Source organism: Sarcophilus harrisii, chromosome 5 (assembly GCF_902635505.1).
Source record: "Sarcophilus harrisii chromosome 5, mSarHar1.11, whole genome shotgun sequence".
Classification (NCBI taxonomy): domain Eukaryota; kingdom Metazoa; phylum Chordata; class Mammalia; order Dasyuromorphia; family Dasyuridae; genus Sarcophilus; species Sarcophilus harrisii.
Window position 1 is genome coordinate 252,053,093 of NC_045430.1, and position 15,890 is coordinate 252,068,982.

Below are 15,890 nucleotides of genomic sequence, written 5' to 3' on the forward strand. Positions count from 1 at the left end.
TGCATGTGTGGAAACAAGGCTCAGGCGATTGAAAGGACTGACAGCTAATAAACAAAATCAAAGGCCTCAAGCCTGGGTCTTCTAATTGTCTCTGGGCTCCTGAGAAACAAGAACTGGCTCTCCTGGTAATGGCACATAAGCCATAAGTCCACATGGCAGAGCTACTGGAGGCCTTCTGAGCAAACTTCAAAATCAAGATGTGCTCGAGGCCCAAGTAACGTAGCGGAGAGTGCGGAGGCCAAGGCTCTCTCTGACCCTGCCACGGGCCTGTTGTGGGACCCAGCCCAACGCAGACCTGCCTGGGCCTGCATCCACTCAGGAAGGCTGTGAGCAGAAGGGCTCTCAAGACTAACGTGCCCAGCAAAGCCGCAGCTGGCAGCAGCATCATGATTATTATTGAGAAGCACAAATAAACTCAGCTAAGAACACCAGGATAATCAATAAACTGGCTGTTTGGAATGCTGTAAGGTAATGGGATCCAAATGACTGCCCAACTTTTTCGGAGGGGGCTAGTATTTTTGAGTGCACCGGCATCTTCTCACATGAACATTCACACTATCTGATGGATGGGCGACAGCTCGATCCAGTCATTTCTCCAACTCGGAGGTACTTCTGTGAAGTGGAACCCACCACTTAAAAGCACCCTTGCTGCACTGAACTGCCACAACATGAGGGACATGAGAATGGCCACACTGAACTTCCCATACCAATGGCGATCGCAGTCTCCTGAGAGTCTCCCGTAACCATCTTTATGGACACTCCCGAGGCAATGAGCGTGGTCACGGCTTCTTTCACACCCGTTCTAGGAGGATCGATGATCCCCACCAGGCCCAAAAACGTCAGCTGTCCCAAATCTGGACCAGAAGCCAAGGCAAGAACTTTGGAAGAAAGAACAAAATTCAAAGAAAAGAAATATGAGTTCAAAGAAACTTGTTCAAATGTCACTATTAGAGTAGGAAGGATGCTACAGAGAATGACAATGGATCAAGTAAAAATTTCCCATAATCACTTTGAGTGATTCTTGTAAACAACATTTGCAAAATCAAATATTTTTTGATAGAAATATAAAAGTCCCAGGCATCCAGGGACCTGTGTCTCTCCCATTTCTTCAAGAAGCTTCTCCCCATCGCCTGAATCCTAATGCCTCTCCTTATTACAACTCAGTCTGTGTGATTGTTCGCATATTGTCTCTCCAGTGAGGCTGTCAAGATTTGTGGATAAGGGCAGTATTTTGCCTTTTTGTGAATAGACATTGCACAGGAAATAACAGGTGTTTTATAAATGCTTATAAACTTGACTTAAAATTAAGATATATTTTTAATAAGTTTTATATGCTATTTTCCTTTTGAAATGAACTGGGGAAAAAAATGGAAGTTTTCTGTCTATAAAAAAATGATGAAAAGGATTTCAAGAACACTTGTACTTTCAAACTTTAATTTAACAAATTTTAACTATTTTCTTTCTGTCTGTGTCTTCCACTTCCCTGTTTCCCCTTTTAAAAAAAAATTAATAAAGTATGAGTAACTGAAGTAGATCTTGACCCATCAATGTTTTTTTGGCTAGCACTGACATTATCTCCATTTTGTTTCATCTTTAATTCCTCTTCATTTCCATTTTCCATAGGAAAGAAGTATTTTTCTTTTTGCTTATTTGTTGAAAATAATTTAAGAATCTCCATTATTAATTTTAAAGGAATATATTTCATATATAATTTAAAGGAAATAAACCAAACAATTAAAGGAAATAAGCCAAACATTTTAAACTTTTAAAGCACCGAATTTACATTCTGACACGGCCCTGTGTTGATGGGAAAAATTTTCTTTTACTTCTTGTTCCAAAGAATAAGGAGTATTGTGATTTCTCCTGAGAAACTTAATCCAATAATGGGTGTGAGGAAAAAATTTACCAGGTTTCTAGGGCTGTTCCTCATCTATCTTTGCTCTCCAAGATTTGCCACCTGAAAAAACTGACTAAAATCTTAGTAAAATTGCCCTATTTTCTTTCTCTAACATCAGCCCAATTCACTGCACAGTCCAATGGGGCAAAAAAACAAAACAAAACTGGTTTATGTGGGTTTCTTCTTAGATGAAAGCCAAGCCAAGCCAAAAAAAAAAAAAAAAGTAGGGCCTGTGGCTTCTAGTGCACCTCTTTGATTAAAAGCTGTCATGGAGGAAAAGCAGAATGAGAGACTGACCTTGGTTAGTTAATTACTTTTGAATGCATCCTAGTTTTGGCTCAACAGTAAATCAAAAAAATTCCTTTCCCCTTTTAGTTAGCAAAGCACAACCAGTTACAGAATATCAAAATATACTCCAAATTGGAGAGCAAGGCCCTTTCATTACATCATCACACTTTTCTGACCTTTCAAGCTTCTTCCACGTGGTAATTGCATTAACTGAATCCACTGTGCTTGTTCACTAGCAGTACAGTCAGGAGCACTGATCTTGCCAGGTGGCCCTAAATCTTCCTAAGTGATGACTTAATTTGGCTGAAATCTGAAGAAATGGAGCCACATCCTGATATCTACTACTTAAGCATAAATGAAAGCAGGTGTCTCTCAGTGTCTCTCTGAGCGTTAACATCCTTTTAACCTGAAATTTTTGTGCCAGTTGCTTACCAATAAATACCTCTTTCTGTACCCATGGCTACCAATGAGAAAGAGACATATTTGTTTAAGACAGAATAGTGGATTTGGAGAATTATAATTTCTTAGGATTAACTAGACAACTAGTTAAATTCTTTAGCCCTAGAGCTCTCACAAGGACTATTTGCAAAATCTTCAATTATTTAAAATTTTTAAAAGATGTTCAAAGTTTATTGTTAAGTGGCAGGTCAATTCTCCGAGAGCCTCCACACCTGTGGATCACAGCATCTGAAGAAGCTGCAGGGCAGTGTTTGCTGACACAAGTATTACAGACTGGGAATGAGATAAACTGGAGGCAGAGGGAAGAGGAGAGAGGTCAGACAATGCAACGGACTCTCGTCAGAGAGGTCAGAGAACAACAACTGCCCCTCAGTCTCCTTTTATCATCCTCTCACAAGAGAAGATCCATTCTGCGTTGGCTCTCCAGCAGCCACTGTCAGGGGGCTCCTATGTATTCCAACTATTCTCCTGTGTATTCCAACAGTTTATAGTTTTTGTTGAATATAAAATAAAGTAACTGAAGTCACTGGAGGACACATTTTCTGTCCTCATTTTCAATGTGGTGCTTTTCATTTCCTTTTTAAAAACACAGATACACGCCAAGTGGGTGGAGTGGAGTAAAAGGAGGAAGGCTCTGACTCCAGGCCAGTCAGCGAACAAGGGTTTCTGAAATGCTCGGCATGTGGCAGGCCCCTGGGACAAGGCTGAGGAGACAAAGAACAGCAAAATGGGAGAGACAGGAGGGACCGGAGCACGTATGCCCAGAGTAGGACTTATCTGGCAAGAACAAAAGGGCCTCTTTCTGTCAGAGTGGACTGGAGGAAGACATGGGAGAACAGGAGGAAAGAAGGCCCACAGGGTAAAGTCTGGCAAGGTCCTTAGAGGCGAGGGGGGTGTGGGAACGGGATCCAGTGGGAACCTGGAGAGGGACAAGGAATGTCACAGGTCCAGGGCTGGACTCTCTGAAGTGCCCCTTTAGGGTCTCCCAAGTCAAACCACTGGGGCTGTGCCCTGTCTGAGTTCTCTGAGGGTCCCGATGCAGTTGTCAGGAATGGATGATGGACTTCCTGAAACCACTTGTCCCTCTGTGGCCCGACTCTGACTGGGAGACTGGAATGTTTTCTCCAGGGAGAATGTTGCCTCTCATTGTATGGGTCAACCAAGAATCCTCCTTTCCTTACCTAGAAACACACGAGACCAGGCTTCATTTCATAAAGGGAGACTGCTCTCGAGGCAGGGGCTGAATAAGGGTGGGGAGCCCAGGCCAGAGTTCTCGAGCCTCGGGACTTCACAGCTCATCTCCATGATGATGTGCTATGTCAGCAGCAGAACTCACAGAAATGAAGGCCTACACTGCACTCTCTAGCTCCTCAAAAATAGGAGACAGAAATCTCTTTTGTGGGAATTTAATTCTGAAAACAGTCATTACACTTCTTTCTTTTTTTGCTGAGGCAATTGGGGTTAAGTGACTTGCCCGGGGTCACACAGCTAGGAAGCGTTAAGTGTCTGAAGTCACTGAGGCCACATTTGAACTCAGATCCTCCTGACTTCAGGGCTGGTGTTCTGTCCACTGCACCACCCAGCTGCCCCAGTCATTATATTTCTTAAAGGAACTTAACACATCCTTCTCAGAAGATGCAGCCAGAGTCAAAACAAAAGCAGCAGACACCAGAAAGCACCAAGAAGACACCTGAGACCACTAAGAGTTCCCCAGACCTGCAGAACAAGGCTGGGGCTGCTCTGGTCCCCCCAGATCCCAGCCTAGCCAAGCCTGGGAAGCAGCCGTTCCCTAGAGTTTATGCAGCTGTCTCAGGCTGGGCCCGGAAGGGAGGGACCTTGGTCACCCAGAAGGGACAGCTATAGCCCCCAGAGCCCAGCTTTCCTTTCTGGAAAGGTCACACTTTCCACTTCTCAATGCCATCCCATTAGACTCCACTTAATTTAGGTGAATACAACTACACGGGCTTTCCAGAAGTCCTAGCTATGTGGGTCAAGGGTCCAACAAGGCAACGGTTTCTCTCCTAGCCTGAGTCTACCAAGGTAATGAATTGCTGCAGTGAGGATCCATAATCTACCTCGGAAAGACTCTCTCCAGTAACCTGCAGCTTGGGCTAAGTCTTCGTGAGGATGGGGAAATGCCCAGTTCAAACAGGTCTTCCTTGTGAGCACCACAAATATGTTCTCAGCCTCTTTCAAAAAAAGCATGATCCCAAAGGTCAAGAAGGTGGTGTTAGTTCAGAATTATGGGACTGAAAAGGCTTTCCCACAGCCTCTCCCTAACCAGTTATGGTCCCTGATTAGAGAAAAAGAAAATCCTCCCCAAATTCAGTCCCATCAGAATAAGAAAGCCCTGGCATTTTTAGCTAACCAAATGCAAGGAAGATGGAAATAAAAATCAATTTGTGGCTAGAGAACAGTCATAGCTCTGGCCTTATTGCTGATAGCACACAGCAAGGAAAGGCTCAGTCTCTGTCCATCTCTGTCAGGAGGCTGAAGGAAGGAATAATTTTCAAGTGAAGAATGGAAAAAATGATAAGGTAAGACATATTTTGATTATGCACAGTTTCAATGTTCACAAAAATTTTCTAGCCCCAAAGAAAATTTTCAGAAGAAGATAAGGACATAGTTAAATCTCCTGGGCCTAAAGGATAAGACAATGAAGGGCCCCCAAATAGCTGTTAAAACATGATATATATTATACTAAATGAAGAAGAGAAGCTAAAAACGAGTCCTCCCACTCCTCCAAGGGGTCCCCATGAAGGGGAGTTACCTCTCAGTCCTGCGGAGCCCATGCTGGACTTCTCCTGCTGATACACATCCTTCTGCTGCTGAGTGAGTGCCAAGGTCTGTCCTTTGTTGTTATATGTGGTACAGTATCTAATTACTTGTTCGTAAGCACCCTTCATAAAACAAATTTCTGGGTTGTCCTGAGGAGAAGAGACATGACAAAGAAGTAGAATTTCTACTAGATGGCCATGAAGCAGTACCATGCTGGCCCCGAGCAGATTTTGGCTATAAATCTCTGCATCTCCCTGGAAAGTTTAAACAGCCTTGTCCAAAAGACAAGAGTGACAGCCACATAAAAGTAATTATCCTTACATAAAACTATAGTTATAAATTTATTTACATTTTAGTGGTGCAGAAAATTCTGAACATCTATAGTTTACATGCATGAATTCTTCACCCAATATCAGGGGTCCTTAACCTAAGCCCAAGGACTTAAAAATACTTTGATAATTGCATTTCTACATAATTCAATTATAAATCTTATTTTATATCTTTAAAATGATTATTCTGACAAAGGAGTCACAGATTTCGCTCAATTTCCAAAGGGGTTCATGACACAGACATGGTCGAGAACTCTTGCTCCACCATAGACAATCTTAGTATAGTAGAAAAGAATTTTCCCCCTGTAAGGCACATAGGTCAAACCTGCAATTTCATTAATTCAGGGAACCTTCAACAATGAATCTCTCTACCAATACAGATCTATAACTGTTCTGCAACTTAGAATACAAGATAATGCTTCATGCCTTTCCCAAGGTTATAGAACCAGCATGGGTCCAGGGTGACAGCTCTAACCACTTTATTACCATGACTGCCTGCAAGAGTCACAAGGACTGTTTTACACATTTCTATTTTTGTTACATGTATAACATGCAGGATTCTCCTGAGTTATAAGGCTTCTTAATCCAGGATAAAAAAAAAAAAAAAAAAAAAAAAAAAAAAAAAATCAACCAGTCCTTTCTATTTCTTTTTTTCATTGAGAACTTCTTTGAACTCTCCATTGTGCCCCGCCTTCTGCAGCAAACTTGTTCCCAGGAGGTCTCCCTCTGCTGCAGGATTGAGTGGGCCTGGTCCTCAGGCTGGCCTGCAGGGAAACGCCGCTGGATCCAGGCCTTTCCTCAAAGAGGGGACTGTGATGAAAAATGCTCTCCACCTTCAAGGAGAGGATTGATGATCTCCAAGAAAAAAATGAAGTGTGATTTTCCCACTTTTTTTGTGCCTTTTTTTCTTTTTTTGCAACATGGCTAATAAAATACTTTGTCTGATTTCACACATATTACTCATATATTACTTGCCTTCTTAGGAGATGGGAGAGGTTGGTGGGAGAGAAAAAATTTGGAACCCCAAAACTTTTAAATGAATGTAAAAATAAATAATAAATTGGTGGGGAAGAGGGTGGACATAGCACAATCTCTTCCCATCAGCTACCCCAATTTTGGACTTCTCTGGAACTCTCATCATTCCCTGTCCTCCCCCCAACATTCTCCTGCCTCAATTCCACTTTTCTGCTTCCTTTTATGTTGTCATCCTGCATTAGATGATGTCCAAGGACATTTGGGAAAGGAAGCCTCCAAAGCATAGTTGGCAGCTCCTTGGGAATAGGCAGTAGCTTTGTTTTTATTTGTATGCCTAGCTTTAGCAAAGTGCCTGACACACAGAAGGGGTTTAATAAATGTTCAATGACCGACTGAAAACAAATACTGAGTCCTTCTTCCAGCAGGTACAGTCTTATGTGTACTGAACAGCAGCTACTAGATTCATCTGCTTCTTTAGTCTGTAACCCTAATTTGTTCCATTGATGGATCTCTATGTTCTCAGCCAGTGCCAAAACGTTTTAATAACCCTTTGGTGGTCTGATTGATGTGACACTGAATAAGTAAATCAATTTAGAAAGTAATGTCATTTTTATTCTATTGTCTTGTCCTATTCTATTTATTTGGGTCTGTCTTTATTTCTGGTACAGGAGTGTGGTAGGTAAGCCTTCTAAGGATTTTACACAGGATGTAGTCAGTTTAAATAGCTTTTCCTATTAGATTTCGTTGATATTAAATAGAAATGCTCTGCTCACAACGAATACTTATTAAGTCAATTTGCTGAATGGAAGAAAAAAAACCCACCACTCCTTCTGGAGTTTCAGTGAAGTTTTGCCCAAGAATCCTGGGAATTGGAATGGTCACAAAGGTGGTGAGATTTGTCCCCAATACTGAAGCAGCTGGCTTAACGCTCTTACAAAGCATGGGTAATGAGAGCTTTTGGGAAACCCTACCTATGACTCCTTGAGAAACTAGCCAAGGGAAGGCAGCTGAAACTGACCTAAATCCAAAGACATTTGGGAAAGGAAGCCTCCAAGGCATAGTTGGCAACATATACTTAAAGGAAATATTTCTCACTGTGTTTTATTTTCTAGGAATTTATAATTCCAGCAAAGGTTGAACTTGAAACCCATTTCCTTTGCTCATGAACAGAGTAATTTCATTAAGATTTTTTAACTGTGCTCCTGGCTACTGCTGCTCACTTAAAAACAAACAAATCAGAATGATTTGTTTTATTTGGAAATGAGAAAGCAGGAGAACAGAACAGTTTGTCCAACATTATACAGGTGTCAGAGTAGAAAGGCTCTGCTGACTATAAATCTCAATTCTGACAGTACAGGCAGAGCAATAATTAGATCTGAGTGATTAGAGGGGAAAGGAGGACGTGTGACAATACAGTGGGGAGTTGTTAAAAGAAAGGGTACCTGCTGTGTTTTGTGCACACACTTAACAGCCATCCATTTTTGCTCAGAACTGAAGGGATATTCTGCTTTTCTTATATAGTCCTGCTGAAGTCCATCAAGACCCATCTGAGTAAAACAAGAGGAAAAAGATCCTTTTCACCAACACAATCCTTTTAACAACATAAAAAAAGACATAAATTGCTTTCTAAATATATCTTAGATGATTAGAGGATAATGCTAGAGACCAAGGTCAAAGGTTCAAGCCTCATCAATTACACATGGATTATTACTATTACTTCTACCACCAGTTAACACTTAGAGAGCACCTACTATGTGCCAGACACTGTGATAAGCACTTTACAATTATTACCTCATTTGATTCTCACAACACCGAGATAGGGACTATTGTGAACTCATTTTATAGATGAGAAAACAAGAGGCAGAGAGGACAGTGACTTGCCCACAGGCATGCGCTAAGTGCACAATCCCTCTGCCGGGACCCTGCTCCATCCGCCAGGCCCCTGCCCGCCTTCGAGAAGACCAGCACATTTTCAGTCTCTCTCAGAGACCCCTCCTCCCGTTTCTTTCAGGGCCACACCTGTGACACCATGGATCAGCAGCCGAGGTGAGGGGTTTTGATAACCTCACCACAAAGTTAAAGGGCGACTGCAAACTCTGGGAGTCAAGCAGCATTGGAACCCGGGTCTCCCAACTCCAAAGGTGGTGTGCCAGTCACTGGCTGCAGCCCAAGAGAAGGAACCCATGACCCCAAGTACTAGGGGAGGCACAGAGAACAGCACTCGGGGTCTAGACCCCAAGGCTGGTCGGAACCCAGAGCGCTCCCTTGTGCACAGTAGCTGTGAATGACCAGGCCAGAAAACAGGGCAGGTGAGTGCTTCTGACCCTGTGGGCCTTAGGATCAGACTGTGAGCATGGCTGACCCCAGCCCGGGTGAGATGAGAGGGAGACACATGAAAACCAAACTAAAACAGAGATTCTTAGTCTCTAAAACTCCCAGTCTAAGTCTGGGAGATTCATGGGAAAAAAAAAAAAAAAAAAAAAAAAAAACTTTTTCTGATAACTATCCTTCATTGTAATTGATTTCTACTATATTCTTTATTTTAATTTATGCACTGAAAGCCATTTTGAGTAGGGATCTATTAGTTTCACCAGCTTGCCAAAAGGGTCTCATGAGACCAAGAAAGTTAAGAACTTCTGATCCAAAAGTCTCCTTCTTTCAACGTGGCTTTCCTGGGATTTAACTGAAGACAATAGTGTCCTACTGCTTAGCAAATTCAAGGTGTGTTTCTTCTCAGAACCTGGGACACGGACACACACACACACACACACACACACACACACACTCATTTATACTCCTGAGAAACATGTAGCAGAACTATAGCAGCACGTTGCCAGACAAAGGAGTGCACATAGATAGTCTCCTAACAGAGGTGATAGACACAAGGTATAGGAGGAGACACAAACTTTGGGATATGGTATATGGATAACTTTGGTATGACTACACTCATTTGTTGCAAAGGTTTTTAAATGACAGGGAAAAGACAAGTGAGGGAGCAACTAGTTCATAAAAGAGAGGCCAAAAAAAGGGGGAGGGGGCACTGAAACATTTTTTTTCTTAATGTATAGAGAAGTTCTAAATGAAACCAAAGTAGGATAATTTCAAATCAGGTGTAGAATTTAGTAAATACATTTTAATAAAAAGCAACTAGTATGACATGGCAATTCAGTTTTGTAGAGAATCTCTTATGTTCATATATATATATATATATATATATATATGAAAATGTTCTTTTTTATATTTAAGTTTCTAAATAAGAAAATTATATCTTGATAAATATGGCATATGGGATTTTTCCACTATGAGAGTCATAAGCAAAGATATAAGCAGTCCTGCTATACTCTCTCCAAGGACAAAGCATTAGGTGGTAAGGGACAGAAAGTGAGTAACTTATAAACACATACCTTCATTGCAAGAGCAATTAGAGCTCCTTCTGTTGGCTTTCCCATTAAAGTGTTGTTCCTAATTACAGCATCGTTGCACACACAGCCCACCTAAGAGAAATATACACATAACTACAAAGCCATTAGAACACACCAAGTCATTTTGAAAAGTTACTCTCTTTCAGCCCCTAAGTACTTGCCTCAACAATTCGACTAATGGATGGGTGATAGAATCCATGAACAACGTCCCCGTCCAAGATGACTTCACCAAACTGATTGTAGCCTACTCCAGTAACCTAAGAAATTATATAAACTTGCATCAAAAATACTGACCAGTAGAGAGAGGAGAACAAAGAGCAAGAGGTCGTGTTAAAATTAATTTATGCCACAACACTGCAAAAACCATATTCCTAGAAAATTATTTGAATTTGTTCTTCAAACTATCTGAGTTTGAACTGAGTTCTTGAACTCAGGATAGTTAATGCTTTCTTTACTAGCAAAATTTAATTAAAATGTGAAATAACCTATATTAATGATCAATAAGATTAAATATACAGGAAAGTATCACCATCTAAGATCTTTTGATATCTGTTGTGTATTAACCTCATCTCATCATTTATAGAATATTTTAACTAGTAATTAATAATAATAATTACCATGTAATACTCATATGATTCCAAATTTACAAATCAATGATTAGTCACATGAACGGAAACAGAGCTAACATGGCACACACTTAAGTACTTTCATCCTTCTATGTGTGATTAAACAAACTGAATATAAAACGGAAGTTGACTTCAAAGTTTTCTTAACATTAAGCAATAACAAGACATTACAGAGAGAGCTGGAATATGAAATGTTGGTGGGAATACAGATACTACAAATCCACGTAATAGTTCAGATCATGTTCAGTGGAAAAATGAGGAACAAGTATCCAAGAGAAACCAGAATCCTTACTGCCCTGTGGATCAGGACATGTACATTGATGTGTCCCACCAAAATTAGAGATGCCACACAACTGTCCAAAGTAAAATTTTGCCCAAGTCCCAAGGCTGATTATCAACAGTGTCATTTTACTGTACATACAAAACCAATCAACTTAAATTGTGCTCTTAACAAAGAATGACAAATCCTGGTAAACTGTTCAAGCTCATCTTCTTCATTTATGCCCTTGGCTCTAATTACATTTTTTGGTCACAAATTCCATTAATATTCTTGAATTTACTTCTATAGAAAGGTACTATCTAAATCTTTTTACAGTTGTGGTATAATAGCCTCACCTCAGCATTTACAGAATATTTTAGCCAGTAATAATGACAACAACAATCGGTTGGTAGTTGCGTCAAAGCCAAATAGAATTACAAACACTACTTCCTTCTGTCAGACACAAAATCTGGTAAAAATTCCTCAAGGAACTATGGCCCTCAGTATAGTACTTTATACATCTAGCTGTTCAAGTTTAGGACTGCCCTAAGATTTTGGGGACACCCAGTATGATGTGTTCAAATACTTCCTAGCTGATCTACATAAACTCTTTAGAATGGCTAGAAAGAACCAGTTTTGCTGATGAAAAATTTAATCCTACTCTGAAGAAACTTAAATTTGTTAGCAAGTTAAAACAAAATGTGAAGCTTCTTCCTAAAGGTGTATCTTCAATGATAATGAAAAAAAAGAATAGGATAACAAAGATATGTTGTCTTCAGTAAAAATGGAGAAATCCCATGAGATACCTCGGCGTGCTGGCCATCCGAAGTAAAGATGTGAGTCACAGTCATTTCGTTCTTGGTCAGTGTCCCAGTTTTATCGGAACAAATCACATTACAGCAACCTTAAAGAAAACAGCACAGAAATATCAGAGAAGAAGAATGGGGGAGCACACAAAGGTTTCGAATGAACATGAATAAGTGAACTTGGAAAGTTTAACAACTCAGAAAATGAGAAAATTACTTGACAAAAGGAGGTAATATCTTTGATGCTCACTTGCACCTATAAAAATGATATAATATTGGGCTTAAAGCTGTATTTTCATCATGTTCGGTTTTGGTTTTTGTTTTTTTAAAACATATATTACCCAAATTTCCAGTTAGGATTTAAAAAACAATCAAAATGCAGACTCTTTTTCTACATTAAAAAATTCTTTTTAAGTGCTTTCCTCCCTCCCCATTCAATTCTAGTTTTCCATAATAAGCCTGTTTAATGAATCTGAGGATAGGACAGGCAGGATTGCAGTAGAGGTAACTCACTAGATCTAGAGACACATAACCCTGTAGTGAGGACATCACAAAGTATCTGTTAGCTCAAATCATGACATTAAACTGCCAGACAGGCAAATTAAATTCCCAGTACTTCTTGGAAATCTCAGATACAGAAAAAAAAGCCTTTAAAAGAGAAGGCTCCCAGAGACAACAGACTCGCCTTCCTGTTCATAGAGCCAAGAGGAGCCACAGAACAGAAAACATCCCCAATGAGCGTGAGATGCCCAGCTCTCAAGTACACTTTGTGCCAGCGAGTCTTACCACAGTCTGCTTTTTTTCTTCAATATGAAAAAGAGTCCCTGACGAGAAGACTAGCATTTCTGTTTCGTCATCACCTCAGCATTCTGTATTAAGATGCTCTTTGCCGACACTGGCCTCCCCCGTGTCGTCAGGGGGGCCCACCCTCTGTGACTGGGGCAGCAAGCAGAGAACCAACCACAGTCAGCGCTGACCTTGCTTATGAATCCGAGTCAGTGCCCTCAGTCAACATGACTCACCTAGAGTTTCTACGATCGGCAGCTTCTTGACGATAGCCCTTTTCTTCACCATTCTCATGACACCAAGAGCCAGAGTCACAGTGACCACAATGGGAAGGCCTTCAGGAATGGCAGCAACAGCCAGACTACAACAGAAAGCCCCACATCAAATGAAAAGCACACAAATTGGCTTTCGGCACAAACTGTACAAATCACTTAAAATAGAATAAAATCCCAAAGAATTAGTGTAGCCAATCAATGTCTCCAAAGACAAGACATGAGAAGCCCCTCTCCCAACACTCCCTTGCAGAAAGAAGGGGGAGATCCACATGTGTCATACATGCACATTTTCTCCGATTTTTCCAATATACTGATCAGTTATGTCAATTTCCCCCCTCTAATCTTAAAAATATATATACTTTTTGTTATGTGGCATGGCTCATTTAAGAGAGGAAAGGAGATATTCTGGAGGAAACTGCAGTGATGTAAAAAAACAAAAGACATCAATAAAAACTTGTTTTTGGAAAAAGTGCTGATCTGACCTGCAAATATACTAAATCACTAATGTACAGCAAACAACAAAATATCATGTTTTATTAAACATCTTTAAAATTTAGCAATACCTGAATAAGTCTAAAGTTCTTAGTCTCACTGCAACCTCTGAAACTGTTGGGATTTTAAGGGTTCATCAAATAACCAGGAAAAGCAGGGCTACAATGTTTAGATAAACACAATACAAAGCAATCTAGAGAAAAACTTAATCCTGGTGTAGAATTTAAAATATGTCCACAACATTTACAAATTAGATCTTCTTTTGGACCATAAGGACTTGGAGGAGAACAGAGCTTTCCTGTCTAGTCTGTAATGCACCAAATACTGCAATGGAACCCAAATGACATTGTTCTCTCTTCTGAGAAAATTGCTCAAGATGTCACAGCCATGAGACAAAACCCGAAAGACTAAACACCAGCTTCTCTCTCACCTCACGCCAATAGTAAACATATCCAGGATATGTTTTCCTTGTAACCAGCCAACCAGCATGATAATACCTGTAACAGAATCAAACAGGTCCTGGCCTCGTTATTCAAACTCTGGGGAAGAACATCATAACAATTAAGGCTATATTGAAATCTCACAGCAGACAGAGATCACAAGATCAAAGATCATAGACTTAAAGCTGGAATGAACCTTAGGAATCATGTAGTCCCACCTTCTCCTTTTATAAATAAGGAAACTGAGGCCCACAGAAGTGACTAATTCCAAGTCATAAAAATAGACAGTAGGCAAGGTAGAATTTGAACTGAAGATCTTTCACACCAAATCTAACACACTGCACTAGGCTGGTTTATGGATGAGAAATGTCAGGTTACAATTGGATAAGTTTAAATTTAACACTATGGGAAAATTACAGCATGATGTCTTAAATTTAAGACATGAAAAAATATGTGGAATTTATAATAACCTAACTTTCTTAGAGATGGATCTATTTTGTATTTCAAAAAATACCAATCATTTTATTACAAAAAGCACAATGAATTAAGATTTTGATAGTGTGCAGAGAGAACTGATTTCAGATCAAAAGGAGTGAAGCCTTCTAATCAGAGCCATCAGGAGCTAGCAAAAGGCCTGACAGAAAATAGGCATTTAATGGATGCTTATGTCCTTCCTAGTCACATTTCATGAAATCACACTTTAAAAATGTACTTTAAGGCACTAAAAAATAAAAAAAGAAATTCAATCAGAAACCAATTACTTCCCTCAAGCTAGCTGTTAGAAGAGGGCAAATGACAGCAAAAGGAATCTTAATACCAGAAGGAACTGGAGAACACAACTTTCAGGCTTGGGCCAGCTTGGGATGGACAAAATCCAAGCCTCAATACTTATTTACCTGCTCACACAGTAACAAATGACTATTCTTCACCATGATGACACCGAGTCTGACTCTGAAAGCTCCTGAATCAAACAATAGTAAGGTAAGCTGGAAGGAAAATTCAGGAAGGTTATCTTGAAAACATTTTCACCTGAGTTGAAAGTTTTTTGGACACTGTTAATCCATAATGAGCACATAGTTTAACTGGCCAGAGAGGTTTTATTATACAGTTCTATATGATTTTAGTTAGTAAGAGAAGGAATAAATTAAAAGTTAATTAACTTCTCCATCACTTTATGACAAAAGTAGACATGTTAAAGAACAAGAGACCAATCCAACTCCAAATTGTGGGTCAGTTTGGCCAGATTCAAGAGTCTACTCATCACCCAGATGGCTGTTCATCAGGTTGTCACTTCCCTTTGCTCAGGGCAGCTTATCAGGACTGTCTACAAAGGAATGTGAGAACTGCAATTTGTGGTTGTGAAACCAGCAGAACCACTGATGAAATCATGGCCTCCTAAAGCAAAAATCTGAACACTCATTCCAAGGAATGTTCTGTCAGAGTCAATTATAATGAATGTATATTTAAAGTTCTACTCCCTAGTCCAAGAGGTCTTTAAAGGTACTAAAATGATGAAGCCTCTTCAAAGGTATAAAACATTCAAAAACTCAGTTGATTTTCATTTAATTCTTCATAAAGTTTTTCTTAACAAATACTAGCGCCTCTCCCCAATTTGTATTTATTTCTACTTATTGCACTTATAATTCCAGCTTGAAAGCTCTACAGGGTCTTAGAGAGCATCTAGTCCATCTGCTTTACATTACAGATTAGGAAACTGAGACCCAGAGAGGCAAAGTGACTGCCTGGAACAACAGGACTGAAACCCAAGTCCTGTGTCAGTTAGTCAGTGGAGCTTTCACTAAGTGCCTATTGCGCACCAGGGGCCATGCTCCTTTTGTGCTGTTGACCCATAAGCATGTTCTTCTGGTATCCTGTTTTAGAGTGTAAGCTCCTTGAGGGCAGGGATTGTTATTCTGTATGTTCCTAGGACCAGACACAGTATCTGGCACACAGTAAATGCAGAAATGCTTGCTGAAGTACTAATTTATTACGAGTTCTCATTGAGAGTAGAACCAAAAAAACGCTGTACACAATAACAGCAAGATTATGTGATGATCA

General features: G+C 40.1%; 1 protein-coding gene across 6 annotated transcripts in view; it reads right to left on the bottom strand.

The window, feature by feature from the left end:
* ATP2C1 (ATPase secretory pathway Ca2+ transporting 1) overlaps nucleotides 1-15,890 on the bottom strand; it is a 156,700-nt gene that overhangs the window by 21,535 nt on the left and 119,275 nt on the right. For all 6 annotated transcript variants that reach the window (XM_031940210.1, XM_031940207.1, XM_031940206.1 and 3 more), the window contains 8 exons: nucleotides 13,823-13,889; nucleotides 12,862-12,986; nucleotides 11,840-11,937; nucleotides 10,310-10,405; nucleotides 10,131-10,220; nucleotides 8,169-8,273; nucleotides 5,415-5,571; nucleotides 708-878 (listed from right to left, as the gene is read on the bottom strand). In XM_031940210.1, coding sequence (XP_031796070.1) covers nucleotides 708-878; nucleotides 5,415-5,571; nucleotides 8,169-8,273; nucleotides 10,131-10,220; nucleotides 10,310-10,405; nucleotides 11,840-11,937; nucleotides 12,862-12,986; nucleotides 13,823-13,889 — 909 coding nt within the window. The remainder of the gene's footprint in view (nucleotides 1-707; nucleotides 879-5,414; nucleotides 5,572-8,168; nucleotides 8,274-10,130; nucleotides 10,221-10,309; nucleotides 10,406-11,839; nucleotides 11,938-12,861; nucleotides 12,987-13,822; nucleotides 13,890-15,890) is intronic.